Source organism: Callorhinchus milii, unplaced genomic scaffold (genome assembly GCF_018977255.1).
Source record: "Callorhinchus milii isolate IMCB2004 unplaced genomic scaffold, IMCB_Cmil_1.0 Scaffold5, whole genome shotgun sequence".
Classification (NCBI taxonomy): Eukaryota; Metazoa; Chordata; class Chondrichthyes; order Chimaeriformes; family Callorhinchidae; genus Callorhinchus; species Callorhinchus milii.
Window position 1 is genome coordinate 51,661,495 of NW_024704746.1, and position 15,210 is coordinate 51,676,704.

Sequence of the window (15,210 nt, forward strand, 5' to 3'; positions counted from 1 at the left end):
CTCTTTAAAACTACCATTTATTGTGTATTGCCTCTTCTCATTCTTCCTCCCAAAATGCATCACCTCACCTTCTCTGCTTTAAACTTCCATCTGCCACATGTCTGCCCATTTCACCAGTCTGTCTATGTCCCCCCAGCAGTTTGCTACCATCCACCTCACTGTTTATCACGTTCACAAGTTTTGTGTCATTTGCAAACTTTAAAATGTTGCTCTCTGTACTCAAGTCCAAGTCATTTACATATATCAAAAAGAGCAGTGGACCTAATACCGACCCATGGGGAACTCCACTGTATACTGCCCTCCAGTTTGAAAAACAACCATTCACCACTATCCTCTGCTTTCTGACTCACAGCCAATTTCGTATCCATGCTTCCACTATCCCTTTTATCCCATGGGCTTCAATTTTGGTACCTAGTCTATTATGCGGCACCTTATCAAACGCCTTTTGAAAGTCCATATACACTACATCACAGTACTACCATCATAAATCCTCTTCGTTTATCATCAAAGAGCTCAATTAGGTTTGCCAGACACAATTTGCCTTTAACAAATCCGTGTTGACTGTCATTAGGCGCTATACAAATGTTATCTTGTTGTTATGTTTTTCTAAGTGAAAATTAATTCAAATGAAAAGGATTGATGATCTGGAAATAAATCAGTAAATGTATTTTATGTAGAGTTCACAGAGGTTTTAAAGGATGGTTTGGAAATGCAGAAAGACTGTTGGAGGGATAAGAAGAGAACAGTAAACTTTTCTATCAAAAAAAGTTGCCTTCAGCAACTCTCATGTTGAATTTTTAGCTGGTTTGCAGAGACAAAGTCGGTTCAGTATGCTTAATACTGGTTAAGACATTTTGAGAGTCAGGCAGGACTTTTCTTGTTACCTGTTATGGGAGAACGGCATATCGAGTTCCAGATCCTTGTCCTAACCTTTAAATCCTTCTCTGGTGTTACCCCACTCTACTTCTCCAATCTTCTCAAACCCCAACCTGCCGGTTCCTCCACGCGTGGGCACCGGCTGGCCAGCCTGCTTCATGTCCTCCTCCCCACCTCAACTGTGGTGTTTTCAGCATATCCGTTTCCACTCTCTGGAACTCCATCCCAGAGAACATTGCACTTGTCCCTTCCCTTGTCTGCTTAAAGGTTTGCCTCAAGACTTTCCTCTTTGATTTTCCTCTTTCGGCCATCTTTTACCGGCTCACCTTCCAGCAAACCCTTGACCTTCCATTGCCTTGGGATAAACTCCTGACATGAAAGACACTATATAGGTGTAAATTTGTATTGTAACTTCATTGCGCACATCTGATCTGATGGCTGAAGAAGGAAGGAATTGGGTGGTTATTTCTCGGACACATACATTTGTGCACTAGTCAGGATATAAAGAGAAAACCTACGAAGTCAGGTCAGTCAGCATCTGAAAGAGAATCTCAGATGTTTGAGGAGTGACTATTCATAGAGACTGGATGAGGCAGAAATTGTCTCCATGGAGAAGACACCCAAAATAACCTCAGAGATCCGAACAGCTCAAGATCACCACCGTGTGGATCTATGCAGTTTTCAGCTTTCCTGACTGACCACTGAGTGTTTTGGAAGATTCTTCACAAGGTGGCGATCTTGAGCTGTTCTGGTCATTGAGGGTTTTTTTTCGTCAGCTGTGTGACACATGCAAAAACCTATCACTGTCCAACGTATAATATCCAACCCAAACAAAGTTCCATGCATACCCACTACAAATGGAAATTCCTGGGTTTAGAATGGAATTAAGCGCTCAAGCGTCCGGCATGGAGGGCGCTATATAAATCCAAGTTGTTGTTGGAATGCACACTCTCTCCCTGGAGGGATGCATCCTGCTTATCAAATATTGGAGTCTATTAGGTGCAGGAATACTGTGGACCTGCCTGGCTCAGGAACCAGACTACATAGACAGAAGTTTGACTGGATTCTGACATTCTGTTACTAATCCGGTCACCTTGGAGCAAGTCCCCCCCTCCCCCCCACCCCTGATGGGTAGTTACTGAGTCAAGCATCACAAGGTGCATCTCTTGTGCTCTCCACTGGCTGCTTATTGATCGGTAAATATATGTTCAGAAATATATTGTTCATAATTGTGCCATTTGAGTCACAACATATTGTCTCAGTACAGGACGTCAGGCACAACTGCACCTGTGTTGTCAATACTCAGGAACTTCCTGCTTAACGTGGCTGGAATAATATTGTAGGTGTGGCTCAATCAATAAAATATCTTGGCAAGGGAACAGATCACTGCTTCACATCTGCTTTCATTAAAAGGCCCTTATATTTTACTGCCTTCCAACATGCTTCCTGTTCCATCAATCTACAATCCACTCCGGTCTGTCATGCCATCAAACACCATAATGATACATAGATGCAGCCATTTTCTGTCTCTTTAACATCGGTACACAACACACTTCAGTTAGCTCACAGTCAGCGTGCAATCTTTGTGTTTTGTTTGACATCAGCTCTGATTTAAGCCCTACAACCAGCCTTGACCTCCGTACTTTATCTATCAAATAGTCACAGGCTTCTGTCATCCCATTTGTGGAGTCCTGTAGCTCAGTGGTTAGAGCACTCACTTTGCAAGCGAGAGACCTGAGTTCAATTCCAGACAGGGCGAAACCTTGGGCAAGTTTCCTTACTCCACACACCTAATAATAATCGCTCAAAACCAAAAACAATAATTAAATTGGTCATTTTTCAATCTCCGACTGTTTGTGGGACATTGCTGTGCGCAATTGGCTGCCGCGTTCGCCCACAAATATACAGTCAATTCACTTTACAGTGTGTTCTGTGAAGCGCTTTGGGACATCCTCCCGACGTGAAAAACGCAATATCAAATGCAAGGATTATTATTATTATTATTATTCAATCCAACGTGCATTCGTATCTTAGGAACTTACCAACTCAATTTCTCTTTTCCTTTCTCCTCAGCAGCTTCTTAGCTGAGACCCGCCCCATCGGTTCCAGTTTACTCAGATACTGACCCTGTCCTGCAAACTGCAAACTCATCACCCCTTTACCAGGCTCCTTATTCTTCCATTACCCTCTTGTCCTCCTTCTGCAAACTCTGCTGACTACACACCATCTACCCTCCCTTTGTCAGCTGAGCCTTCAGCAACTGTGCCCTGACAGGACTGGATAAATCTCCCCAAATCCTTCCACCTCAGAGCCACCCTATCTGTCTTCAATATCCTTTTTTTAAAAAAAAACTCTTCTCCTTTGTCTTTGGTCATCTTCCTTCTGCCCACCCCCACAGCTCAGGTTCTGCTGCTCTGTTTGAGGGACATGAGTTTGTGCAGTGGCTCCAGTGTTTGATTATGCACTTTACAGAGCAGTTTTGCGCTTTTGAGACATGTTGAGCAATATCAAACTACAAGGATTATTATTGCAGTGTTTGCTGTCTGGCGGCTGAGCCATCCCATCCACTGAGTGGTTCAGCCACACAGGATAGGAAAGCCCAGATTTGATGGTCTGGCCCCTGACCCCTGTTCTCGCCGAGTTTGCTTCACTCAGACGGGTCTGGAGTTACGCTGAGTTGACGATGGCTCTCCAAAGCCTTTCAGATGTGGGGGTGAGAGCATCGCAGACGAGACCCACACACAGCCCTCAGCGGATGGCCGTGTACACGCACATCACTGCGGGGATATGTGAGGAGTGATTTTTGGCGGATTCGCTTTCTCTTCCTGAGCCCTGCGATGCTGAGGCCAACTGCAGAATGTGCTGCCCAACTGAGAGCAGCCCCCCCCGGAGCCCCCCCCCCGGAGCCGCAGGCGCCCCCCCCGGAGCCCCCCCCCCCCCCGGAGCCCCCCCCCCCCCGGAGCCCCCCCCCCCGGAGCCCCCCCCCCCCCCGGAGCCCCCCCCCCCCGGAGCCGCAGCCCCCCCCCCCCGGAGCCGCAGGCGCCCCCCCCGGAGCCCCCCCCCCCCGGAGCCGCAGGCGCCCCCCCGGAGCCCCCCCCCCCGGAGCCGCAGCCCCCCCCCCCCGCAGCCCCCCCCCCGGAGCCCCCCCCCCCCGGAGCCCCCCCCCCCCCGGAGCCCCCCCCCCCGGAGCCGCCCCCCCCCCGGAGCCGCAGGCGCCCCCCCCGGAGCCGCAGGCGCCCCCCCCGGAGCCGCAGGCGCCCCCCCCGGAGCCCCCCCCGGAGCCGCAGGCGCCCCCCCCGGAGCCCCCCCGGAGCCGCAGGCGCCCCCCCCGGAGCCCCCCCCGGAGCCGCAGGCGCCCCCGCGCTGTGTGGGGATATCTCTGCGCCATTTGGTCAAATTCAGTGAAATTGAAGTGGAACGAGATTCAGCGTTATCGCGGGTCAGACCCCTGTGACTGTACACAGGCGATGCCTCTGTGCCCCGAGCCATCTGTGGGGCTGTTCAGGTGAAGCTGCGGTGTGTGCACATACAAGTGTGGACTGTACGGTCTGTGGTGAGTGAAGCCCCAGTGCGGTGCGGCGCTGTGTGTGAGGCCGTGGCGGTGTTGCTGCAGCCCCTCCCCCTCCCCCTCCCCCCCCCCCCACCACCGCACGTTTAAAGCCAAACTGTTCCCGTTCGCCACTCCCGACCCGCGCGCTGTTTCCGGGTTACAGTTCCCCTTTAAGGGGCCGCCGCCGGTGTCCTGTTACCACTCTCTCGGCTGTTGCCGGGAATTCACGTCGAAGGTTCACTCGCTGCAAAATTTGTGACCCCCAACACACAATGAGATCAATCAAAACCCTTTCGGTTTCTCTTCCCGGAAGAAAGCGATCGGATCAGCAATGTGATTGGCACTCGGTCACCGCCGGAGCCCTCCGGCCCTCCGCTGTGTAACACCCCTCTCAGGGACCGCCCGCGGCACCGCAACGGAGGCAGTTTTTTTTATTTGGGAGAAAAAAGGAAGGAAAGTGAGAAGCGACACAGAGAGAGAGAGACAGAGACAGAGGGTAAAAACTGATCACCAACTTCCTGACTTTACAGACATGTCTGAACCTTTAGCCGAACGGCACATTAAGGTAAATAAATCACTATCGATCCCCGACAGCGACCGGGAAACAGCTCCACCGTTACTCACAGAGAGAGGAACAAAGTTTAGATGTGTAAATGTTTAATTACTGTCTTCTGAGCGGTCGGTTGGTCGGTGGCACAAAGTTGTGATTCAGCCTTTGTTGCCCCTTATGGTTGAGTTTAGTGATACATTGTTGTTTGGGCTTTTCTTTTGGTGGAGGAGGAAGTGGGAAAGATGCCAATGGGGGTGAGGGGGGTGAGGGGGGGGGTGAGGGTGGGGGGGGGGCTGCCAGTGTGGGGGTGAGGGGGAGCTGCCAGTGTGGGGTGAGGGGGGTGTGAGGGGGTGAGGGGGAGCTGCCAGTGTGGGGTGAGGTGGGGGTGAGGGGGAGCTGCCAGTGTGGGGTGAGGGGGGTGTGAGGGGGTGAGGGGGGAGCTGCCAGTGTGGGGTGAGGTGGGGGTGAGGGGGGTGAGGGGGAGCTGCCAGTGTGGGGTGAGGGGGGGGTGTGAGGGGGAGCTGCCAGTGTGGGGTGAGGGGGGGTGAGGGGGGCTGCCAGTGTGGGGTGAGGTGGGGGTGAGGGGGTGAGGGGGGCTGCCAGTGTGGGGTGAGGGGCTCGGGGAGACCTGCCAGTGTGGGGTGAGGGGGGCTGCCAGTGTGGGGTGAGGTGGGGGTGAGGGGGTGAGGGGGGGCTGCCAGTGTGGGGTGAGGGGGGGCTGCCAGTGTGGGGTGAGGGGGGGCTGCCAGTGTGGGGTGGGGGGGGGGGGTGAGGGGGGCTGCCAGTGTGGGGTGAGGGGGGTGAGGGGGGGCTGCCAGTGTGGGGTGAGGAGGGGGTGAGGGGGGTGAGGGGGAGCTGCCAGTGTGGGGTGAGGGGGGGGTGTGAGGGGGAGCTGCCAGTGTGGGGTGAGGGGGGGTGAGGGGGGGCTGCCAGTGTGGGGTGAGGGGGGGTGAGGGGGAGCTGCCAGTGTGGGGTGAGGGGGGTGAGGGGGAGCTGCCAGTGTGGGGTGAGGGGGGGTGAGGGGGAGCTGCCAGTGTGGGGTGAGGGGGGGGTGAGGGGGAGCTGCCAGTGTGGGGTGAGGGGGGGGGTGTGAGGGGGGCTGCCAGTGTGGGGTGAGGGGGGGTGAGGGGGAGCTGCCAGTGTGGGGTGAGGGGGGTGAGGGGGAGCTGCCAGTGTGGGGTGAGGGGGGTGAGGGGGAGCTGCCAGTGTGGGGTGAGGGGGGGTGAGGGGGAGCTGCCAGTGTGGGGTGAGGGGGAGCTGCCAGTGTGGGGTGTGGGGGAGCTGCCAGTGTGGGTGAGGGGGAGCTGCCAGTGTGGGGTGAGGGGGAGCTGCCAGTGTGGGGTGAGGGGGAGCTGCCAGTGTGGGGTGAGGGGGAGCTGCCAGTGTGGGGTGAGGGGGAGCTGCCAGTGTGGGGTGAGGGGGAGCTGCCAGTGTGGGGTGAGGGGGAGCTGCCAGTGTGGGGTGAGGGGGAGCTGCCAGTGTGGGTGAGGAGGGGGTGAGGAGGGGGGTGAGGGGGGCTGCCAGTGTGGGGTGTGGGGGAGCTGCCAGTGTGGGTGAGGAGGGGGTGAGGGGGGGGGTGAGGGGGAGCTGCCAGTGTGGGGTGAGGGGGAGCTGCCAGTGTGGGGTGAGGGGGAGCTGCCAGTGTGGGGTGAGGGGGAGCTGCCAGTGTTGGGTGATGAAGGAAATCATGTCGATACTTTTTTGTTGCATTTCGATACATGGAAAATCGAAGGGGAAAAACAAACCGGTTGATGGTGCAACTTCCTGTCCTTGAAGGACATCAGAGCAGCTTTGACTTTCATTTCTCTGTGATTATTGCATCTGTTTTATGGCGAAATTCAGTCTTTTACATTTAGCTAAAAAATCAACCAGATCCACAGAGCGCAGGTCAGGAGCCGGAGCTGCTGTACAGATAAACCAGGTTTAAACAGTGAAAGAAGAACTGTAACCCTTTGATTGCCGGAAGACTTTCTTGCAGTTTTCGAAACATCAGGAGTTTCTGTGATTGTAGGGAGAATGGGTTAAATGGATGACCCGGATCTCGTTCCTGCTTCCCTACCACAGACATCAGTGTCGTTTCAGATTGCCAATGTCACCAGTATTTCTAGTTTATTTTCCTGAGATTCAGGCGAGATTTCATACAGATGAGCTTTTGCTGAGAGCAATGCCCACTTTTCCAATAAGTCGCGAGTTTCTATTTACGGCAGAAGGAAGTACTGATAACAGCGAGTGTCACAGAGGTTCCCGCAAAAATGGGTTTCCTTGTTCCTAAAGGCTCTCGGGGTAAACGCACCTGGTGTTTTGATAGTGAAACCTACAGACGAGAAAGGTCTCGGGTTCATTCTTGTCAGTTAGTTCATTTGATCAGGATTAGTGGTTGGGCGCTACAGTTGAGGTCAACATGGCCGGCCTACAGCAGGGAAAAATCATTCCCATTCCAGATTGTATCCAGTGACTCCAGATGGAACATGAACCTTATTCGATACCAGAAGCCTGAAATTTCATCTTATCTTAGACTATAAACCCAATTTGACCTGTAACACTGGCTGTCATTTTGACTGCCCAACCCACGCACACACACACAGCTTTGAGACAAATTAATGCTGTGAAAGGCAAAATCTAAATTGTTGTGTACAACTACTTTCACGTTTATTTCTTATATATTTTGTAAAACAATTCATACTAAGGTTGACATCTTGAAGATGTGGAATGCTCTGCCCCAGAAAACTTTAGTGGAGGAATCAATAAGGTTGTTTAAAAGAGATTGACAAAAGAGGTAACAGAAGTAGAAAAGGGAATGGGGAATGGCAGGGCATTGAAATTAAAAGAGATCTGGTGAGATTTAATAAACTTGTGGAACAGGCTCAATCGATGTGTGAGATCCTCCTGTTCCTGTTTTCTATTGTAAACCACTTCAAGATGTTTCATTTTATGTCAAAGGTATTCCATAAATGTATCATTATTATTTGTCTTAAAATTTAAGATGGAAAAGGAAAATTCTTAAAATTCAGGCCGAATATTGAAACCAATTTTTTGCAGTTAGTAAAAAGATCTAGGTTCCAAATGAACACTAAAATGAAGCATTTTACTTAAAAAAAAGTAAATTTAAGACAACATGGTCTTTTCAGCAAAAACTACAATTTGGGGCCTCGGATGAGAATGGGATCAGGCACAGCTCAGATACCTATGTGTTGCATGAGCTCTCACTTTAAAAATGGTGACTTGGTTGTTGCACGTTCTCCATTAGTTAGTGCCAATGAACCACATCCAACTACGAGTGGCTTTAGAAAGGGATTGGTCAAATTTGAGACTAAAACGTTTTAGGAACAATGTTGCTGAACAAAGTTTTTTTAAGAAAACTGTGTCAAGGATCACAGTCAACTACCACATCAAGGTTGACAAGAGTGATCAAGGAAAAATAAAACAAGGTTAGGTAATGCCAATCTCGATTTTAATAACACAGGAGGAAGAAAAATCTGAAGGAGGGAAGGAATTTCACAGTCTTCAATTCCTCCGAAATAATACATTTAAGTTGGTCATGGTGCGCTGATAATAATAATAAACCTTGCATTTGATATAGCACCTTATCGCATCACTGAAACAGCTCAAAGCCCTTCATAGGATATACTGTAAAGTGGAGTGACTGTATTTTGTGGCCAAAATGCACCAGCCAATTGCACACAGCAGTGTCCAACAAACAGCCACGTAGCGGATAAACAATTTTATTTGGGGAAAGACACCGGTAGAAACTTCCTTCTCTTTTTAAATAGTGCAATGGGATCTTTAACATTCACCTGAACAGACAGAAGGTAACTCGGTTTAACAACTTATCCGGAGGCAATGAGTCTCGATTTCAATACAGTGCAGAGGTAGAACTTGTCAATGATTGGAAGTGAGGTCAAATCATACATTTTCACACAGAGAAAATGAGGAAAGTAGTGCCCCAAAAGGTTGACAAAACAGATTCAATCGATATATATATATTTGGAGCTTAATAGAGGAACATTCTGAAGAACAATTAAAATAAGTATCAATAAAGTAAAGAAGATTTCAGCAGAGAGTGGCCAAGATGAGTGAAATATCACACATGAAATGATAAATCATTCATTGGTTTGCTTTCTGTCCATTAGTGTGAGCAAGGCCCTTTAAAAGAACTTCCTCCAATATGGGAGCGATGTGTAATTCTTTTGCCACAAGCACTTGGGGAAATATAATAATAATCCTTGCATTTGATATAGTGCCTTAACACATCTTCAAGACATCTCAAATCACTTCAGGACAGATCTATTAGATCTGGAAAAGGTCAGCGTAGTTTCACCAGAATTATACCAGGGTTAAATTATGATGACAGGTTGCATAAACTTGGTCTCAATTCTCTTGAGTTTAGAAGATTGAGGGGTGATCTAATTAAGGTTTTTAAAATAATAAAGGGATTCGATAGGGTAGATACAGAGAAACTATTTCCTCTGGTGGGGGAATCCAGAACAAGGGCTCATAATCTTAAAACTAGAGCTAGGCCATTTAGGAGTGAAATCAAGAGGCGGTTTTTCACCAAAAAGTAGTGAAAATCTGGAACTTTCTCCCCAAAAAGGCTGTGGATACTGGATCCATTCACATTTTCAAGACTGAGGTGGATAGATATTTGTTATGTCAGGGTATTAAGGGATACGGGGCCAGGATGGGTAATTGGAGTTGAGGTACAGATCAGCCATGATCTTATAGAATGGCGGAACAGGTTCGAGGGGCTGTTTCTATTTCATAAAGTGCTTCTAGACATTTAATTTACTTGAACAGTGCTGTATTAAATATGAATTATTATTATTACATTTTGCAGTTACAAGAATGTCAAAATCTTTCAGAGTCCTTCACAGTAATTCCTGTCAAGTATGTTGGCAAACAGGGCAACCATTATTAACAAAGCAAGATCCCATATGTAGCCAATGAGATGAATGGAGAATCCAGATGAAGGATAACTGCCCACAACATTGTAAGAAACTCCCATTTAAAAAAAAAAAATTTCCAAGGAATTTCTTCTGACTCAGAATGAATCTCGTTGCTAACTAAGCTAAACTAACACCCTATCATCTGCTGAGGCATTGATTTGCCCACTAAGTTGTATATTTTATACCACAATTTTTTTTGGACAGCCAGGTGTCTTGACAGATGCATAAACACAACACCACACTAAAAGTATCCAAACCAGACTGAGAGTAAATGTCTTTACACGGAGGCATTTCCCTGTATGTGGAATGGAATGCACACTGTATTCTTGGAAGGATGACCCTGATTTACAAGTTCTGGAGAGTATTAGGTGCAGGTTGTCGAGAGCCAAGGCTTGAGGACCAAATGTTGAAGTAGCAGTTAAAATTGTATAGGTTGTCATTGAGAGGAAAGATGCCTGCTGCTTGTTCAGCTAGGATTACCTTATTCATTAGGGCTTTGGCTTGCGACATTAGCAGGAGCTGAGTTGGAAGAATCCTGCCCAAGTGATGGTCTGTTCTTCCACGTCTTGCCGATAAGCAAGACTGGCTGGCCTATCATCGTCAGTGCCTTGGAGTACTACGGACCTACGTGGCTCAGGAAGCAGATGACCATGACTCCCACAGAGGGATGACTCAACATTTCTTTTTTAAGTGCCTCATCTTTGGGACGTCCAGAAGACGTAATAAGGCATATCATATATCAAATGCAAGAATTATTATTATCTTGGAGCCAAGTGAGCTCCAAGGAGATCTTGCTTACCTTCCCCCACAAAGAGGACAGTCACCTGTGTGATCACTTGGACATCTGACAAGTGCAGGTATGACCCCACAAGGTGAATTGCAAGTACCAGAAAGCCCCTGCAAGAACTATCTGGTGAGCAGCACACCTCAGCCCACAGCTCAGACTCACAGCACTCTCCTGGGCAATGGCTTTAACAGTTGGAAGTGTGGAGCTTGAGCAACAGCTGTTTTACCTCTCTGCAATACCGATCAAGTTGGATCCCAAGCCGTGGAAATGGGAGCTGTGTTGATAGGTCATTTAATTCCATGCAGAAACAATTCCATGTGTAGAGGGCCTCCGTGTTTTCAGGCGAGTGCTCTCCATGTCTAGGAGCAAATAGAAAGTGACTTGATGTGTTGAGAACATGTACAGAGACCAGAGTCATTGGCACACTGCCAGTTGGGCTGAGTGCTTGACATGGTTTCATTTTTGTTCACAGCAAGAAAGAAACGCCTACACCCCACCTGTGAGCCCGGTGCTGTCCTTCACATCCTCTGTGCACAGCAGAGTGGCCTCCGAAGGCAGACGAATGGAGGATGGATCATGCATTTTACCCTCGCACTTGCGTGAGTACTTAGCGTCCATAGGAGGTGGGAGAGATAATGGCAGATAACGTTTTATATTTTATTGGGTGCTTCATTATTCCCGCTTATCTCTTTTATATTTTGTATTAGTGTCAGCACTTGCTTCTTCTGTGAAGCATCTGTACTTAAAACAAATCTTTGCAAATTCCCTGTACATATTATACTCTTTATGCACATATGATCATAAAATTCCCTCTTAAATGCGTTAATCCACTGATCTAAACATTACCTCAAGCAACTTATTTAATTCTTTCATTCTCTAGAAGTGTTCCTAACTTCCTCTTTCACACTTTACTGATTTGGACAGTTTAGATAAGAACATAAGAATTAGGAGCATGAGTAGGCCATTCGGCCCCTCGAGCCTGCCCCACCATTCGATAAGATCATGGTTGATCTTCAGACCTAATTCTAATTACCTGCCCTATCCCCATATCCCCTAATCCCTCTGCTTTTTTAAAAATCTATCAATCAGTCTCAGCCTTGAAGATGTTCAAGGACTGAGCATCTACAGCCTTCTGGGGTAGTGAATTCTATAAATTCACTACCCTGGATGGAGCTTTGCTTTATATCTAACCTGTGTTGCACTGACCTGGGAGTGCAGAGCTCTTTCATGTTAAAAATCAGGAGATTGTTCTATCGTGAAGACTTTAAGATTGTCGAACAATCACAATTAAAATCATTGTTCTATTAATAATTTGATTAAATTGTTGGCATGGACGTTTATTATTTGTTCACGTCCAAGGTTCCTTTGCGCCACCCAAGCTGTGCAGCAGCTAATGCACCCAGATTCTGTGAAGCACTTTGTGACGTCTAGAAGACGTGAAAAGCACTATATCAAATGCAAGGATCATAGCCCGGAGGCAACTTATTCCTGGAGCAGGCCGGTGACCGAAAGCTAATTAACGTGCTCAACCTCCATTCTTTGAGAAAGTGTTAAGATGCAGCTTTTCCTTGTTGCGTGATGAGAAATTCAACATTATTGTTTTGGACAGGGTGACTGCAAGACGAGTGTTTTATGATACAGAGAATCAATTGAAGCAGGCAAGGTTTATATTGTAGTCATAAATTGGAAGGAAATCTGATTGTGATGTTGTGGTGTTGGAAGGCTTAATCAGGTATGTGCTTTGAGGAGTGCATCAATGTGCCCATTGTTCTGTCTTTACAATGCAGTGTCATCTGGGGAATACCAAGGTACCAGGTACCTGGATCAGGCCCAGAACTGCTCTGTGGAAGAAACAATTTGGCTGACTGGCTGCACTGCCGGGAAAGACTGGACAGACCAGAGACAGTGTAGAGTTCTGACTGACTAACTCAGGGACACTGTAGAGTTCTGACTGACTAATTCAGGGACAGTGTAGAGTTCTGACTGACTAACTCAGCGACAGTGTAGAGTTCTGACTGACTGACCCAGTGACAGTGCATACTCCTAACTGACTGACCAGGGATAGTGCAGAGTTCTGACCGGCTGATGGACCCTGAGACAGTGCAGATTCATGATTGAATGACTGGGGATAGTGCATATTCCTGATTGAATAACCCTGGGAAAGTGCAGGTCCTTGAATGACTGATGTGAGCCCTGCAAACTTGTGACAAACTGATGAACCTGGAACAGGACACACCTATGACTGACAGATTTCACACTCCTGTCACCCCAGTTCTTGCCAGGCTCCACTGGTTCTCTGTTGAAGATCGGATCAATTTCAAGATCCTTACTCACTTGAATTTAAAATCTCTTCATGCCTTTCACCTGCCTGCCTCTTTGATTTACTCACACGCCACTCCTCTACTTGATGCGTGCCTTCACTCAGTGGCATGTCTGCTGCATGTCTCTTCTGCTCCACGACTGGCAGCCGTGCTTTCAGAGACAATGTCCTGAATCTCTGGAACTCCTTGCCTGAATATCTCCAACTTGCACTCTCTTTGCCCATCTTCAAATCACATCTAAAGACTTTCCTCTTCGGTCGGCTTTTAGTCACTTCCTCCCCCTTTCTAGCTCAGCGTCAAGCGACACCGCTGTTAATTGTTCCATGTGAAGGGCGCTACAAAAATGCAAGTTGTTGTTGCTTTGGCTCTGAAGTGAGATGGGAGTATAACTTCGGCATATGTGTACCCTTCTCCAGCGTGTGCAGCGGTATGATACAGACAAAGTAAGTTTGCCTTTGTTCCTTTCTTTATTGCACTCTGAGACACTACCCTATGTGGAGGGTGCTAGATAAGTGCAAGTTGTTGTTATTGGAGCTGAGAGAATGAGTCAGAAATACACTAACAGCTCAGGGTATGGCATATATCATTGAAGGCAACTTCCTTGCATGAAATTATGCAGAGCTCTTTGAAATGTTTTGATGTTGTAGATGGACGAGAGAGGTGAGAAGTGATCACTCTGAGGGGATTCTTTCATCCAAGGCTCCTTATTCTTGCTGCACTTTCTGATCTTGTGTTTGCAGGTTTTCATTGCTCAGTGCCACCTCAGTAGGCAGGAAGCTGATGTGGCTCAGTGTGCAGTTGCTTTGACTGATTCATCCTATTTTAAAATTTTGGCCAGACTTTGCCTTGAGTTGGCAGTGGCAGAAGACCCTGTGGTCTTGCACGCGTTCTGATTAGTTATGTTGCTGTGCGTTTGTCTGACTAGCCCGTCCCTTCATTCCCCTTTAAATGAATGAAAGGTCCGTCATGTAGACGCCTCAGGATACTGTGCCTGTTGTGTGTGTGTTTTTCTTCTTCCTATAGTCATGGTATTTCCTGTTCAGGAAATTACCTGTCAAAGGCCGCCTACGCAGGAAATTCCTCAGGGAAACTTCCGCTCCCGGGAAATTTCCACAAGGCAGTGAGGAAGATTCTTTAAGCCAGCGTTGCTAGGCAGCATCCCTGCTGTACCGTCTCTTTCCTAACAGAACTCCCACGCAGGCTGGAGGGGAGTCTTCCAGCCCTATCACTTCCAATTCCCTGGGAACAAAAAGGGCCAATGCAGTGCATAGGAGCTCAGATTGTTTGCCTCACTGTCTTGACACATTGTGCCTCAAGTCAGTTGTGAAGTTCATTCTGGTTCAGCCACCTTGTTCTTTTGCAATGTTATACCTTTTCCCTCTTCTGAGAACATGAACAGAATCTAGAAATTTCAGCCCAGATGGAGACGTCATTGTATTTGTGCCCTGCTGGCTGTCACTTGAACCTGAAATCTCATCTTGTGAAATGCCTTAAATTTCACCTAATCAGTTTGTAAGACTTTTTGTTTGAAAAGGTGGAAAATTCTTCAATTCAATCTTCATTTTGGTATCTCAGTTCTTAAAAAGGAAACACCTTCCAAATTTAAACTAAATTTGAGAATGTTCCACAATTCTGCAGGTCTTTACATTTTAGAACAAATGGGTTTTTCCGGCCACAACTTTTGTTCCTCAGACATCTATTCACACCTGGAGGTGTAGAAGCAACATCATTTGATTTTCCCCTCTCAAGCCAGGGGTAGTTATAGCCCCAACTGCTGCCCCAGCTGAGATTGGCTAACACAGCACAGCTTTGTGTCTTTCAGGTGTGTATATAGTGGTCACCGATGGGCAGTACTGTACATATTATTTGCACAAATGTATATAATCAATATATTTCAACTCCTACTCTCCTGAACCTCACGGGATGATTCCACAAGTACCAGATATCCTCAGGTACCGCACCTAAATGCCCGTTATTCACATGTCCTATTGACAAGGAATGTTAGCAGAATATTTAAACAGTGAGGGACATTACAGCTGACTCCAATCCTGTCTACACATCTTCTGACATGGGATGAGGGGTGGTGGGGGGTAAGTGGACATTGATTATTAATACAACCCTGGCTATTATCCCTATCCTAACAGATCTGCAGAGGCCAATTGCCCAACTGAGATCAGAGCATA

The 15,210-nt window shown here is 47.8% G+C and overlaps 1 protein-coding gene across 3 annotated transcripts in view; it reads left to right on the forward strand.

Annotated features, from left to right (window-relative positions):
- Positions 1-4,615: 4,615 nt before the first annotated feature.
- The window catches only part of LOC103190350 (ETS variant transcription factor 6), a 37,429-nt gene continuing 26,834 nt past the window's right edge, over positions 4,616-15,210 (forward strand). For 2 of the 3 annotated variants that reach the window (XR_006085145.1, XM_042335241.1), the window contains exons 1-2: positions 4,616-4,991; positions 11,179-11,305. Coding sequence is in view for 2 of the 3 variants with exons in the window: in XM_042335241.1 (XP_042191175.1) it covers positions 4,959-4,991; positions 11,179-11,305 (160 nt within the window). In the remaining variant the exon portion in view is untranslated. The remainder of the gene's footprint in view (positions 4,992-11,178; positions 11,306-15,210) is intronic. The other variant, XM_042335243.1, reaches the window with a different exon arrangement.